The sequence below is a fragment of the Pristis pectinata genome, chromosome 7, assembly GCF_009764475.1.
Source record: "Pristis pectinata isolate sPriPec2 chromosome 7, sPriPec2.1.pri, whole genome shotgun sequence".
In the NCBI taxonomy this organism is placed as follows: Eukaryota; Metazoa; Chordata; class Chondrichthyes; order Rhinopristiformes; family Pristidae; genus Pristis; species Pristis pectinata.
Window position 1 is genome coordinate 52,968,675 of NC_067411.1, and position 14,494 is coordinate 52,983,168.

The following is a 14,494-nucleotide window of genomic DNA, read 5'->3' on the forward strand; positions in this document are numbered from 1 at the left end:
GGTCAAATCCCTCGATTTTACCCACAAAGAGGGCCGGGCCCAGAGGTCCTCTATAGTGAAGTGGAAATGGTATATTGCCAACCGAGCCGAACCCAGTCTGGAAGGGGTCAGCCACCTCCACGAGCAGGTCATGTCCTTCCCACAGTCCCAGGACCCAGCCCCAGACATACCTGAAATCCAGCTCTCCCCTGCGTCCTGGGGCCAACCCTTCAACTCCCTCGACCCCAAACAAAAATTGCACGCCTGGTTCACAGACGGCTCCAGCTGCTGAAAAGGGGGGAAGTAATATTGGAAAGTGGCGGCACTTCATCCCGCCACGGGGAAAACTTTGACCAAAGAGGGAGCAGGTGGGTCCAGTCAACTTGCCAGGCTGGCGGCAGTAGTGCTTACCCTACGGGACACCACCGGGCCAGTCCACATTTATACCGACTCTTGGGCAGTGGCCAACGGTATGGCGGTGTGGATGGCCCGGTGGCACGAAATGGGGGGGGGGGGGGGGGAATTCATGGACACCCCTTCTGGGGACAGGGACACTGGCATTTTATTTAGGATCAGGCAACCCACAGACAGATTTCGGTCCACCACGTGGATGCTCATACTCACAAAAATACAGATGAGGCGATACACAATGCCGCTGTGGACCATGCTGCCCAAATATGCTATGCTACCGCCTCCCCAGATGAAACTGACCTCCGTGCGTTGGCTGCGTGGGCACACCACAAAAGTGAGCATCTAGGGGCCGATGGTACACGGTGTTGGGCAGAGCAATTCGGGGTCATTCTGACACTGGATCAATGTAAGACCACTGTAGCAAACTGTCCTATCTGCCAGCAAGTAAGGCCACGAGGTTGGCCAGCAGGGCCGCCAGGTCACATTCGCTGAGGCATGGGAGTGGGTCGCGTATGGCAAATAGACTATATCGGACCGCTCTCACGCCAAAACAAAAAGCAGTACGCCCTGACAATGGTGGACACATACTCCGGTGTCCTGGTGGCAGTGCCCTGTGAGAGGGCTGACCAGAATAGCACCATCAAAGGATTACAGCACCTCTCCTCCATCTATGGAGTCCTGTGGGAGGTACAATCCGATCAGGGCTCATACTTTGCTGGGGCTAAAGTCCAGAACTGGGCTGCTGAGGTGGGGATCTCGTGGCTGTTCCACATACCCTATCACCCACAGGCATCAGGCCTGATTGAGAGAATGAATGGCCTGCTTAAAGAAAAAATACGCATGCTAACGCCCTCCCACACACTGCAGGGGTGGTTGAGCGTGCTGCAGCAGGCCATCGACCAGCTGAATACACGGCCCACTGGCCAAGGGGGATCCGCACTGTCCCACCATCTGGCACACTCCCCACCTCCCGACTTGGAAGACACCGAACCTCACAAGACCGAGGACTCAGGGAGAGTATGGGTATGACAGCCACAGGATCCCCCTCAGAAGGGAGAAGTTGTCATGTGCGGTCCCGGGGACACCCACTGGGTTGCGATTCCGGGTCATACTAACCTGTCCTGTCTTCATACTCAACACCTGACCCGAGAAGAATGAGCCTGTTCCTCAACCCCCCCACCCCCTACAGGACAATGGCATTACTCCAGTCATCCCTTCTGTTCACCACAATGATCGGCATCGGGACGCCTGCCAACACCTTCCTCAGAGTCGCTGAATTTGCCAGCACCACTAATAGATCAGACTGCTGGATTTGCGTGCGAACCCCAGCATACACCGATAAAGCTCTGCCATTTACGCTGATCCCGCTGGATGACTTTCAAATGAACAGTTTACATAGACTTTTCACTCCTGTGGGTTTTGACATATCTGTTTGGGGGGGGGCACTGAATGGCAGTCCCCCACCACTCCCCTCACCACTACATAACATCTCTTCCAGCGATCCCCGATGGGTGGGTGTTTCAGGAACTGGTATTTCCCTCCCTACAATTTGAACTCCACCTGAGTCCCGACTCTCAGGGTCGTTCCACAGCCAGTGAGCAAGCCTAAGGAACGCTGGTGCAGGCTCCCGAATGAGCACAGTTCCACCCTTTCAGTCGGCCAGAGCGACTGCAAGCGAAACTGGTATCCGGGTGCCTCAGTGGCCACTGCCGATGGTGCCGCTAAGCTGGGGGCTCCCCGGACTTTGAATGGGACTCACTGGATTTGCGGCCACCGTGCCTACCCATGGCTCCCCATGAGCTGATACGGGTGCTGCTTTCCAGCGTTTGTGGTGCCCTATATCCACGTCCTAGATGACCTTGGAGATCACCCGGCATACAGCGGCCACCGGGACAAGAGGGCCGTCACGGAGGCGGAGAGATTTTGGATGATAGCCTTTCCCACGTATGGCACGGCCCGATTGCCCCGTGATGGCCAGCATGCTCGAGGCGCTGGCCAATGAATCGGCAGTGGCACTGCAACACACCGAAGACGCCCTGACGCAACAGCAACAGAGCTGACAGCCGTTAGGATGATCGCCCTGCAGAATCAAATGGCCCTGGATTACTTACTCGTGCGGATGGTGGTACCTGCGCAGTGATTGGTAAGGAGTGCTGCACGTTTATCCCTGATGAGTCAAGGAACATCACCCACTTGGCTGCTCACATTCGGGACTTGGTGGCTAAAATTCAAAAGGCAAGGGACCAGCTCCTCCAGCACGACACCTCATGGGGAAACTGGTGGCCGTTTGGGTCTCTGGGGGGATGGTGGGCAACTGTCATCCACTGGGCAACCGCTCTCATTCTCGTTGTCATTGCTGTCTGTATATTATGCTGTGCTTGCCAGGTTATCAAGAGCACGTCTGCCTTTCATTAGTAGTGTACACTGACCCATAATTCTAGGCTTAGTAATAGTTATTACCATGATTGGCAAGTGGTGTGGCTTTCGAGGGGTGGATTGTATTGTGGAGGGTCGTGACAGCACTTCCCATTACCTGGTCGAAAGACGCACCACTGCCAGTCAAGGTTTGGCTCCACCCCACCCATCAGTGCGTGCCTGACCATTGGTCCCTTTAAGCACCTTTGTACTTGGCCTCGGGCCATTGGCCTTTGTGATCGATTAGTCCTTGCTGGCACTGGGCCATTGGTCTTTTTAAATTACCTGGGCTGGATCCCCCAGCCCTCCAGCACTATAAAGAGCGTCACATGTGCTCAGTTCATTCTCTTTTGGTTGCTCTGAGGGATTCACCCTGCTTCATCCTAGGCCGAGGAACCGTGGAATGGCGCTGGAGAGATCGTTGGTAAGGTGTGCACTGTTAATAGGGTTGGGAGCATTCTAGTTAGTATCCCTGGTAGCATAGAACCGTGCCTGCACTGAGTCAAGGGGTGGTGGGTATTGTATTGCTTTTCTTTGATTGTCTGTACCTACTTCATTGTGTGTGTGTATATTCTACCCCTGTTGCGATTTTCCCCACACTCGCTATAACCAGTGCATGTGTGTGTTGTTCCTGGTACCCTTTCCCCGGGTTTGTCTTTTGTAAATAAATGATTTATCTCTAAGAGTGTGTTCAGAGTCCTCTCCTCTGAGACCTCTAATCTGTTTCACAACACCTACCTCAAAAACATCCTCTGGCAGCTCAGTCCATATACTGGCCATCCTCTGGGTGAAAGAGTTACTCAAGTTCCTATTCAATCTCTCGCCTCTCACTTTAAACCTATGCCCTCTAGTTCTTGATTCCCCAACCCTGGGACAGAGACTTAGTGCATCTACCCTCACTATGCTCCTCAACATTTTATAAACCTCTATAATATCAACCCACATTCTCCTATGCTCCAATGACAAAAGTACCAGCCTTCCCAACCTCTCTGAAGTTTTAGTAATTGTATAGTCACCCAAGAAATGTTACAAAATTGCACCATTTGCATTTTCCTTCAAGCTCTACCATCTGTATTTCTTTCCTGTTTGTGTCCCTTCATAAGTGATCATATTAATAATTAACAGAAACTGGAACTGAAAGAGATTCTATCTGTTTTACAACTGGAGTTAGTTATTATTATTTTACATTAGACTGAACCATGGTGGATGTGGATGGCAGTTCTGGAAGAACTGCCAGCATTCAGCCACTCCCAGGAACTAAGTCTTACACTGAACTTGATCTGTTACAAGTCCAGAAACTTCTGAGCTATATCAGCTGCTACATCTGTTTCCCTACTCCAAGGCTGGATTCCCCCTGCAGCTCCAATGGCAGAACTTGCTCATGCTGATATATCACAGCTTCGGGTTAGCAAATCCACCCGCAGACATGAGGCAGGATCATTTGAATTCCAGATTCATGGAGTTACACAGCATGGAAACAGGCCCTTTAGCCCAACTCGACCATGCCAACCAAGATGTCCCATTTAACTGCATTTGGTCCACATCTCTATAAACCTTTCCTATCTTTGCAGCTGTCTAAAGGTCTTGTAATTTTACCTGCTTCTACCACTTCCTCTGGCATCTTGTTCCATATACCCACCACCCTCCGTGTGAAGAGCTTGCCCTTCAGGTCCCTTTTATTTTTTTTCCTTCTTACCTTAAACCTATCCCCTCTAGTTTAAGACTCCTCTACCCTGGGAAAAAGACTGATAATCCATTTTATCCATGATAAACCTTTATAAGCTCACCCCCTCAGTCTCCTTCACTCCAGGGAAAATAGTTCCATCCTATCCCATTTCCCCTTATAATTCAAGCCCTTCAGTCATGGCAACATGCATTATGCATTGTTAACTTGGAGAAGAGGTGAAAAAATTGACACTATTCATTGTTCCATTTTATTCCAATTAATTCTTAGTGCTTTACTTTTTTAACAGAACTGTATTTCTTAGAAGTTAATTGGAGCAATCAGTAGGTTTTAAATGCCAAATCCAGCTGAATTCAGCCAATAATACAAAGGTCCTCTTATTTTTGTGCCTGCACTTAAAAAAGACAAAGAGCATAATATTCTCTATGTAAGAATGTAATTTGTTAGTTTTCTCAACCTTTACATTCAGTTAATTGAACATCTGCGAATTACAAGGAGCAATAAGAAACTCAAAACCTCAACATAATTCATTGTTCATGAAGTGCTTGAATGACAGCTGACCATCCCATGATTACAACAAAAATGCACTACCTTAATTATAGAGATTAGACCACTTAACTCGCATTAACTTGCATTCAAAACCCTCCAGCTGTTTTGAGGCCTAAACAAATGGACATTGCTTCATCTGAAACTGACTGGTTAGGCTTGAAGTGCAGACCTGTTATTTTTCTAATTTCATTTATTTTTCACATTACAGATGTTCTTTCTCTAACAGTCCCCAGGATATTTTTTCTGAGTGAAAGGTCCTCTGGATTAGTGGGAAAGACTGGTAATCTTAATGTCCAGTGCTAATAATATACTGCCAAACAACTGACCAGAGCTGAATTACCCACATTACCCAGAAAAGGGTTGTTTCTCGGACTGGAGGCCTGTATCTAGTGGTGTGCTTCAGCAGTCGGTGCTGGGACTTTTGTTGTTTGTAATTTATATAGATGATTTGGCTGTGAATGTATAAGGCATGGTTAGTAAGTCTGCGGATAGAAAAGTACAGCACTGGACAGGCTATTTGGCCAATGATGTTGTGCCGATGATACCTAAAATAGGTGTTGTAGATAGTGTAGAATATTATCAAAAATTACAGGGGGATCTTGATCAGTTAGGTATGTAGATTGAGAATTGGCAAATGGCTTTCAATCCTGATAAATGAGGTATTGCATTTTGGGAGATCAAACCAGGGTAGGAATTATACAGTGAAAGGTAGAGCCCTGGGGAGTGTTATTGAACAGAGGGACTGAGGAGTGCAATTTCATAGTTCGCTGAAAGTGGCGTCACAAGTAGATAGGGTGGTGAAGAAGGTGATTGGCATGATGGTCTTCATCAATCAGGGCATTAAGTATAGGAGTTGGGAACGTTGGCCAGAAGGATTTAAAACTTCCAAATCAGCTAAGTGGAATGAGCCAAGGACAGTGTAAGCAAACAAACTAAATGTTTGTTCTTGCTATGTGGTCAAAGGAATGGAGGCTGCCATATTGTGACACTGTTCTTGCAGCTACCATTTTGTGAACTGGTTCTTACTCAGGGATGGCTTGATAAGAGCAATTGAAAGTGGACACAGTGAGGTCCCTACTGATGATCTGCTAAACCTCAGATCATTTACAAATAAGAAGCTGTTTATTTGGTTAAGTAGAAATGGCAGGCTTGTAGAAAGAACAGCCTGTGTCCTGAACTAGCCTGAGCCCAGTGTTTGGCTGACCTGGCTAAAGTGGTTTGAACTGGTCTGATTCAGAGAGATCAAAGGAAGTGACATGAGACTGTTACAGACTCGGTGAATGTCCCTTTAAGATAGTGAGTAGTGTGTGTGTGGCGTGCTTACGTCAACCAAAGATAAAGGACATAATGACATTTTTGAAACAGTCAGTCGAAGAGATTCACCAGCCTGCTAGTTTCTCTATCGATGGATGAGAAACAATAACTGTCACTACAATCCACATATGGAAATTGGGAGTAATCCAATGGAGTTCACTTTGTTGCTGACCTGTAGAGGAAACCAAGTATTTGTGTGGACGGCCACGATTCAGATGCTTTTCCGGGTGAGGATGTCACTACTGAGTAAACACTGAGGTGTCAATTGGGTTCCATCATGGAACATTTGGATTTCGTAATTACTCTGTTCTCTACATCTACATCTTATCTTCAGACAACAGTGGTTGTTGAAGAAGCCTTGCTCATGTTTCACTTTATGGAATGCAGAACTGAACTTTAATAACTATTCCTGGACTTGGAGTTTGGGAATTTGCCACACACATAATGAGTTTAGTCTTGGGGTTAATGTTCAAGATCTAACATTTTTACTTTTACTTATTATCATAAATAGTTATTAATAGTCATTTTTAACACTGAATCATGACTCAGTGTTTCTTTTGTTGCTGGTTCGTAACAAGACAAAAGTCTGGTGGAAGAGCAATAAAGTAATACTGCTTTGTAGCCTTGGGCCAGATCCAACGAGAAGCTGACACAGGCTAGTCAGATGAGCCGGTGTCAGCTTCTCAGTGGATCTGACCCAAGAAATCAAAACACAACAGTTCGATCTGATAAGAAAGAGGATAAGAATGGAGGGTTTTAAGGTGTAGAAGCAGTGAAAACTCTGGAGAACAGCCATCGCAGACATGGATGACCCCATGTCAGAAATGTAGAGAGAATGTTAGGATCAAGAGGAACACCTGGCCAGCACAAACTCCTATTTCCGGGTATTACCTTTTCTATTCCTTGACTGTTCAGGGAGGGTCAGAGTAACCTAGTGGGTGTGTGCACAGATATTTAATTTTGTATGACTTGCATGTTTGTTGTTAGTTGAACCAATAAACATATTTGTCAGTTAATAGATTCTCTCTGTGCCTAATCAATTATTGTTGTTGAGGGGATAGGAAGTTAAGTTGCAATTATATAAGACGTTGGTAAGGCAGCACTTAGAGTATTCTGTTGTTCAGATCACTCCATTATAGGAAAGATGTTATTAAACTAGAAAGAATGGAGAAAATATTTACCAGGATGTTGCCTGGATTTGGGGGCCTGAATTATAAGGAAAGGTTGTGTAGACTAGGACAGTTGGGTTGAAGTGCCTGTTTCCTTGCTGTAAGACTCAATGACTCATCAGGTAAATGACAAATCATTAGAAGACCCAAATGTAATGCTGGATGGTCAAATCTCTACCCACTTTTTATCCTCTTTTGCACTTTTTTGGTAACTTATAGTAATTTTTATGTCTTGCACTGTACTGCTGCCACAAAACATCAAATTTCACAATATATGTCAGTGATAATAAGGAGAGCTGATTCTGAAAATAAGGAGCACTATTAAAATATTTTTCAATGTAGCAATTTTGAATGAAAATATTTATGTTGCAAATCAAGCTGACTCCCATAAAGCTCCCCTAAAATTTATATTTCTATGCTGTAGAAATCTAACCTATTCAACAGAAAGCTGGCTGCTGGTTAAATAAGAATCCATAATTACAGACTCTACACATTAAACTCTACACATACACTGATTACATTACACATAAAGTAATCAGTGAATTCTACTTTTCTAGAACTATTTCAGAAAAATTAGAATTCAAAACTGCTACTTCATCCAAGGTTAAGGCCAAAGTTATCCTTGGAAAAAGTGCAAACCAAATAACCCTTCATTGTTTAGATTAGAATTATTGTGAATGTACTCATTTTGGTTAAATCAAACTCAGGATATAATGATTAAACAAAATAGAAATGTAAATGTTCATAACTCTTACAGCCTCTAGTGCTTCCTTTTTCGTGTTCAATACATCCAACTCATGCTGTCGAGCATTCAACTCCTGAAAAGATAACCAATCAAAAAAACATCATAAATAGAAGCAATCATATGCCATTTGGCCCCTCCACTCCACAGTTAGTCACAGAATTGTACAGCATGGGAAAAGGCCTTTTGGCCATTTGTGTCCATGGTTGAATATAACCAAGATGTATATCCAAGCTAATCCCACTTCCAAATACTTGGCCCATATCCCTCTGAACTCTTGTCATCAATATACCTGTCCACATACTTTCATGTATCTAATGTACCTGCCTCAACCACTTCCTCTAGCAGCTGGTTCCATATACCTACCACCCACTGTGTGTAGTAAAAAAAAAATAATAAAATAAATAAACAAACCTTTCACCTCTAACCTTAAAACTATGTCCTCTAGTTTTCGATTCCCGAACCCTGGAAAAAAGACAGCTCACTCTATCTACACCCTTCATGATTTTATATACCTCTGAGATCACTCCGCAGTCTGCTATGGTCCATAGAATAAAGGCCCAGCCTATCTATAACCTCTTCTTATAACTCAGTCCCTTAAGTCCTGGCAACATCCTTGTAAATCTTTTCTGCATTCTTTCCAGTTTAATCACACCCTTCCCACAAAAGGGTGACCAAAGCTGGACAGAATATTCTAAGTGTGGCCTCACCAATATCTTGTATAATCACGACATAACCTCCCAACTACTATATGCCAGCATGCCAAAAGTCTCCTTCACTGCCCTGTCTACCTATGATTCCACTTTAAGGGAACTATGCTGCTGTACTCCAAGGTCCTTCTGTTCTACAACAGTGCCCAGGGCCCTTCCATTCAATCAATCAGGACCTTGATTTGTCCTTCCAAAATGTAATACTCTGCACTTACCTGAATTAAATTCCATTTGCCATTTCTCAGCCCACCTACCCAGACAACCAAAATCCTGCAGCAATTCTTAATATTCCACTGTCCACCTATTTTCATGTCATCTGCAAACTTGCTAACTATTCTTTGTATATTCTCATCCAAATCATTAACATAGATGACAAATAACAATGAGCCCAACACCGACCCCTGGGACACACCACTAGTCACAGACCTCCAGTCTGAGAAACATCTTTTCACCATCATCCTGTTTCCTACCATCCAGCCACTTTTATATCCAGTCTACCAGCTCTCCTTGGATGTAATGCAATCTGATCTTCAAGTGTAACCTACCATGCCAAACCTTATCAAATGCCTTTCTGAAATTCATATTTCCTAGATCTATCACTCTCACCTCATCAACCTTGCTCATCACGTCATCAAAAAAACTCAAACTTGTATGACAAGCCATGCTGTCTACCCGAATCAACCTCTGACTTTCTAAACGTAAGTATATCTTATCCTGGCGTTAGGCTAGCGGGTCTATAATTACAAGGGCTATCCTTACAGCCCTTAAATAAAGTTAAAGTCAAAGTCAAGTTTATTGTCATATGCGCATGTATGCACAGGTGCAATAAAAAACAGCATCAAAGGCACAAAGACATATAAGCAGCATTCAAAAGAAAAACATAATTTAATCAAAAATCATGTGCAATTTTTACAAGAAAACACAATTAGAACAAAAAAACAAAGTCCATTTCAGTGCAGGGTGGCCAAAGTGGTCATTGTGTTGTTAAAACTGTATGTGATTTGGGTTTTAAATTTTTTAAAAATTTTATTTAGTGTGGTAACAGGCCCTTTCAGCCCAACGAGTCTGCATCACCCATTTTAAACCCCAAATTAACCTACCTGTACGTCTTTAGAATGTGGGAGGAAACCGGAGCACCCGGAGGAAACCCACGCAGACACGGGAGAATGACGGGAATCGAACCCCAATCACTAGCACTGTAATAGCGTCGCACTAACGGCTACACTACCATAAGTTCAAGAACCAAATGCCGGAAAGAAGTAAAAGCACAACATTTGCTATCCTCAGTCTTCTGGAACCTTGCCAGAGGATAGTGATGTTGTAAATATCTCAGCGGGTTCTTGGATATACCTTGTCCGGACCTGGAGATTTGTCTACCTTTTTACGTTCTAATATATGCAACACTCTTCCATGCTGCATTACTTGAGATGTTTTAGGAGCAGTAATATAGACTAATGCAGCACGGAAACAGGCAGCTGGGATCAAATGAATCAATGGAGGTATATGGAGGAAGCTGGGGTCTACTCAAGAGGGAAATTAGGAAGGCCAAGAGGGGGCATGAGATAGCTTTGGCAGAGAAAATTAAGGAGAATTCTAAGATTTTTTTAGTATATTAAAGGAAGAAGAGTGACTAGGCATAGAATAGGGCACTTCAAAGACCAAGATGTAAATCTGTGTGGCCCAATTCATCCATGCTGACCAAGATGCGCATCTAAGCTGGTTCCACTTGCCCACATTTGGCCCACATCCTTCATAACCTTTCCTATCCATGTACCTGTCCAAGTGTCTTTTAAATGTTGTTATTGTACCTGCCTCAACCACTTCCTCTAGCAGCTCGTTCCCCATTAACTTTGCCAGGTTCCCAAGTCTTCACATCTTTCTCCATGGTAAAAACAGGAGAAATAATCATTGAGAATTCTACCCACCTCCAGCAGCTCCACACGTAGATTTCCAACTTGGTCTTTGAGGAGGTCTATTCTCTCCCTTGTCACTCTTTTTCCTTTAATGTACTAAAAAAATCTTGTTAGGATTCTGCTTGATTTTCTCTGCCAAAGCCATCTCATGGCCCCTCTTGACCCTCCTAATTTCCTTCTTCAGTATATTCTGGCATCCTCTTCCACCTCCATTGATTCACTTGATCCTACCTGCCTGTATCTGACCCAAGCCTTCTTTTATAAGATTTATTAGTCACATGCACATCGAAACACACAGTGAAATGCATCTTTTTGCGTAGTGTTCTGGGGGCAGCCTGCAAGTGTCATCACACCTCCAGCGCTAACACGGCATGCTCACAACTTACGTCTTTTGGAATGTGGGAGGAAACCAGAGCACCCGGAGGAAACCCACGCAGACGTGGGGAGAACATACAAACTCCTTACAGACAATGGCCAGAATTGAACCCGGGTCGCTGGCACTGTAAAGTGTTACGCTAACCACTGCACTACCAGAGTTACAATATCCCTTGACATCCAAGGTTCCCAACTCCTAGCAGCTTTGTTTTACTTTAACAGGAACATGTTCTTGAAATTGTGTTATCTCACTTTTAAACACCTCTCACTTGCCCGAGGCCCCTTTGCCCACAAGCAACATAGCCCAATCAAACTTTGCAAACTCCTGCCCAATACCGTCAAAATTCACCTTGTCCTGATTCAGAACTCAAACCTGCGGACCAGTTCTGTCTTTTTCCATAGCTATTTTAAAACTAACAGAATTATGGTTACTGATCCCAAAGTGCTCCCCTACTGGGACCTCAGTCATTTGCCCTTCCTTATTTCTCAGGAGTAGATCAAGCTTTGGCCTTCTATATACTACCTGAGGAAACTTTCCTGAGCACACTGAATAAATTCCACCCCATTCAGACATTTGACACTTTGGCAATCCCAGTTAATGTTAGGAAAGTTAAAATCTCCTATGATGACAACCCTATTATTCTAACAACTCTCCCCAATCTCCTTGCACAGTTTTTTATTAGCTTTACAAAATATCCTGAAATATTACTTTAATAGCTGCAAATAACCCACCAGTCCACATTTTCATCTAGGACGTCTATATATATATAGATATATATCACAAACAGCAGAGGTCCCAGAACGGATCCCTGCAGAATACCACAAGTCATGACCTCCAGCCAGAATAAGCCCCGTCAACCACTACCCTCTGCCTTCTAGGGGCAAGTCAATTCTAAATCTAGACGGCCAAGGCACTGTGGATGCCATGCATCTTATTCTTCTGGATGAGCCTCCCATGAGGGACCTTGTCAAATACCTTTCTAAATTCCACGCAGACAACATCCACGGCTCTACCTTCATCAATCACCTTTGTTACCTCTTTGAAAAACTCAATCATGTTAGTAAGATGCAACTTGCCTTGCATAAAGCTATGCTGACTGTCCCTAATTAGGCCATGGTTTTCCATATGCTCATAAATTCTATCTCGAAGAATCCTCTCCAATAGCTTCCCTACCAGTAACATCTATAGTTTTCAGGATTATCCTAACTTCCCTTCTTGAATAATGGAACAACATTAGCTAATCGCCAGTTCTTCGGGACTTTGCCTGTGGTTAGAGAGGATATGATGGTTGTAGTCAAGGCCCCAGCAATCTCATCTCTTGCCTCTGTCAATAGCCTGGGATATATCCCATCAGGCCCTGGGGACTTATCCACCTTAATGTTCTTCAAGAGACCCAACATTACCTCTTTCTTTATCTCAAAACGCCTGAGCATATTTGCATGCTCCATACTAATCTCACGATCCTCCATGTCCTTCTCCTTGGTAAATACTGATGCAAATTACTCATTTAGGAACTCACTCAAATCCTCTACCTCCAAGCACATGTTCCTTCCTTTAACCTTACATTGAACATAGAACTTTACCACACAGTACAGGCCCTTTGGTCCATGACATTTTATCCTGCTCTAAGATCTATCTAACCCTTCCCTCCCACATAGCCCTCCATTTTTCTTTCATTCATGTGCCTAAGAGTCTCTTAAATGGACATAATGTATCTGCCTCCACCACCTCTGCTGGCAGTGCATTTCACGCAGCCACCGCGCTCTGTGTAAAAACAACCTACCTCTGACATCCCCCCTATACCTTCCTCCAATCACCTTAAAATTATGCCCCCTCGTGTTAGTCATTTTGGCCCTGGGAAAAATTCTCTGACTGTCCACTCGATCTATGCCTCTTATCATCTTGTATACCTGTGTCAAGTCGCCTCTCATCCTCCTTTGCTCCTTCAACCTATCCTCATAAGACATGCTCTCCATTCCAGGCAGCATCCTGGTAAATCTCCTCTGCACCCTCTCTAAAGCTTCCACATCCTTCTGATAATGAGACAGCCAGAACCGTACACAATACTCCAAGTGTGGTGTAACCAGAGTTCTACAGAGCGGCAACATTACCTCGCGGCTTTTGAACTCAATACCCCGACTAATGAAGGCCAACATACCATACGCCTTAACAACCCTATCAACCTGCGCAGCAACCTTGAGGGATCTATGGACATGGACACCCAAGATCCCTCTGTTCCTCTGCACTGCTAAGAATCCTGCCATTAACGTGGTATTCTGCCTTCAAACTTGATCTTCCAAAGTGTACCACTTCACACTTTTTCTGGGTTGAACTCCATCTGCCACTTTTCAGCCCAGCTCTGAATCCTATCCATTTACAACCACCCTCTGTCTTCTATGGGTGAGCCAATTTTGAATCCACACAGTCAAGTTTCCCTGGATCCCATGCCTCCTGAATTTCTGAAAGTCCCTTCCACGAAGAACCTGATCAAACACCTTACCATGTACCCCACATCCACTGCTCTACTTTCATCAATGTGCTTTGTCACATCCTCAATGAATTCAGTCAGGCTCGTGAGGCACAACCTGCCCCTCACAAAGCCATGCTGACTGTCCCTAATCAGCCTATGCTTCTCCAAATGCCCATAAATCCTGTCTCTAAGAATCTTCTCCAGTAATTTGCCCACCACTGAAGTAAGACTCACTGGTCTGTAATTCCCAGGGTTATCCCTACTCCCTTTCTTAAACAAAGGAACATTTGCCACCCTCCAATCATCTGGCACTACTCCTGTGGCCAGTGAGGACACAAAGATCATCACCAAAGGCACAGCAATCTCTTCCCTCGCTTCCTGTAACAACCTTGGATATATTCCATCCGGTCCTGGTGACTTATCTATCCTAATGTTTTTCAAAAGTTCCAGCACATCCTCTTTCTTCACATCACTGCAGCCTAGCGTATCAGTCTGCTGTATGCCATCCTCACAAACGTCAAGGTCTCTCTCACTAGTGAATACTGAAGCAAAGTATTTATTAAGAACCTCCCCTACCTCTTCTGACTCCAGGCACAAGTTTCCTCTTTTATCCCTGATCGGTCCTACCCTCACTCTAGTCATCCTCCTATTCTTTGCGTACATGTAGAACACCTTGGGGTTTTCCTTAATCCTACTCGCCAAGGCCTTCTCATGCCCCCTTTTAGCTCTCCTAAGTCCATTCTTAAGCTCCCTCCTGGCTAC

At 44.5% G+C, this 14,494-nt stretch overlaps 1 protein-coding gene across 2 annotated transcripts in view; it reads right to left on the reverse strand.

Annotated features, from left to right (window-relative positions):
* The window catches only part of ift74 (intraflagellar transport 74), a 207,746-nt gene that overhangs the window by 102,125 nt on the left and 91,127 nt on the right, over window positions 1–14,494 (reverse strand). For both annotated transcript variants that reach the window (XM_052019231.1, XM_052019230.1), the window contains one exon: window positions 8,277–8,339. In XM_052019231.1, the coding sequence (XP_051875191.1) occupies window positions 8,277–8,339 (63 nt within the window). The remainder of the gene's footprint in view (window positions 1–8,276; window positions 8,340–14,494) is intronic.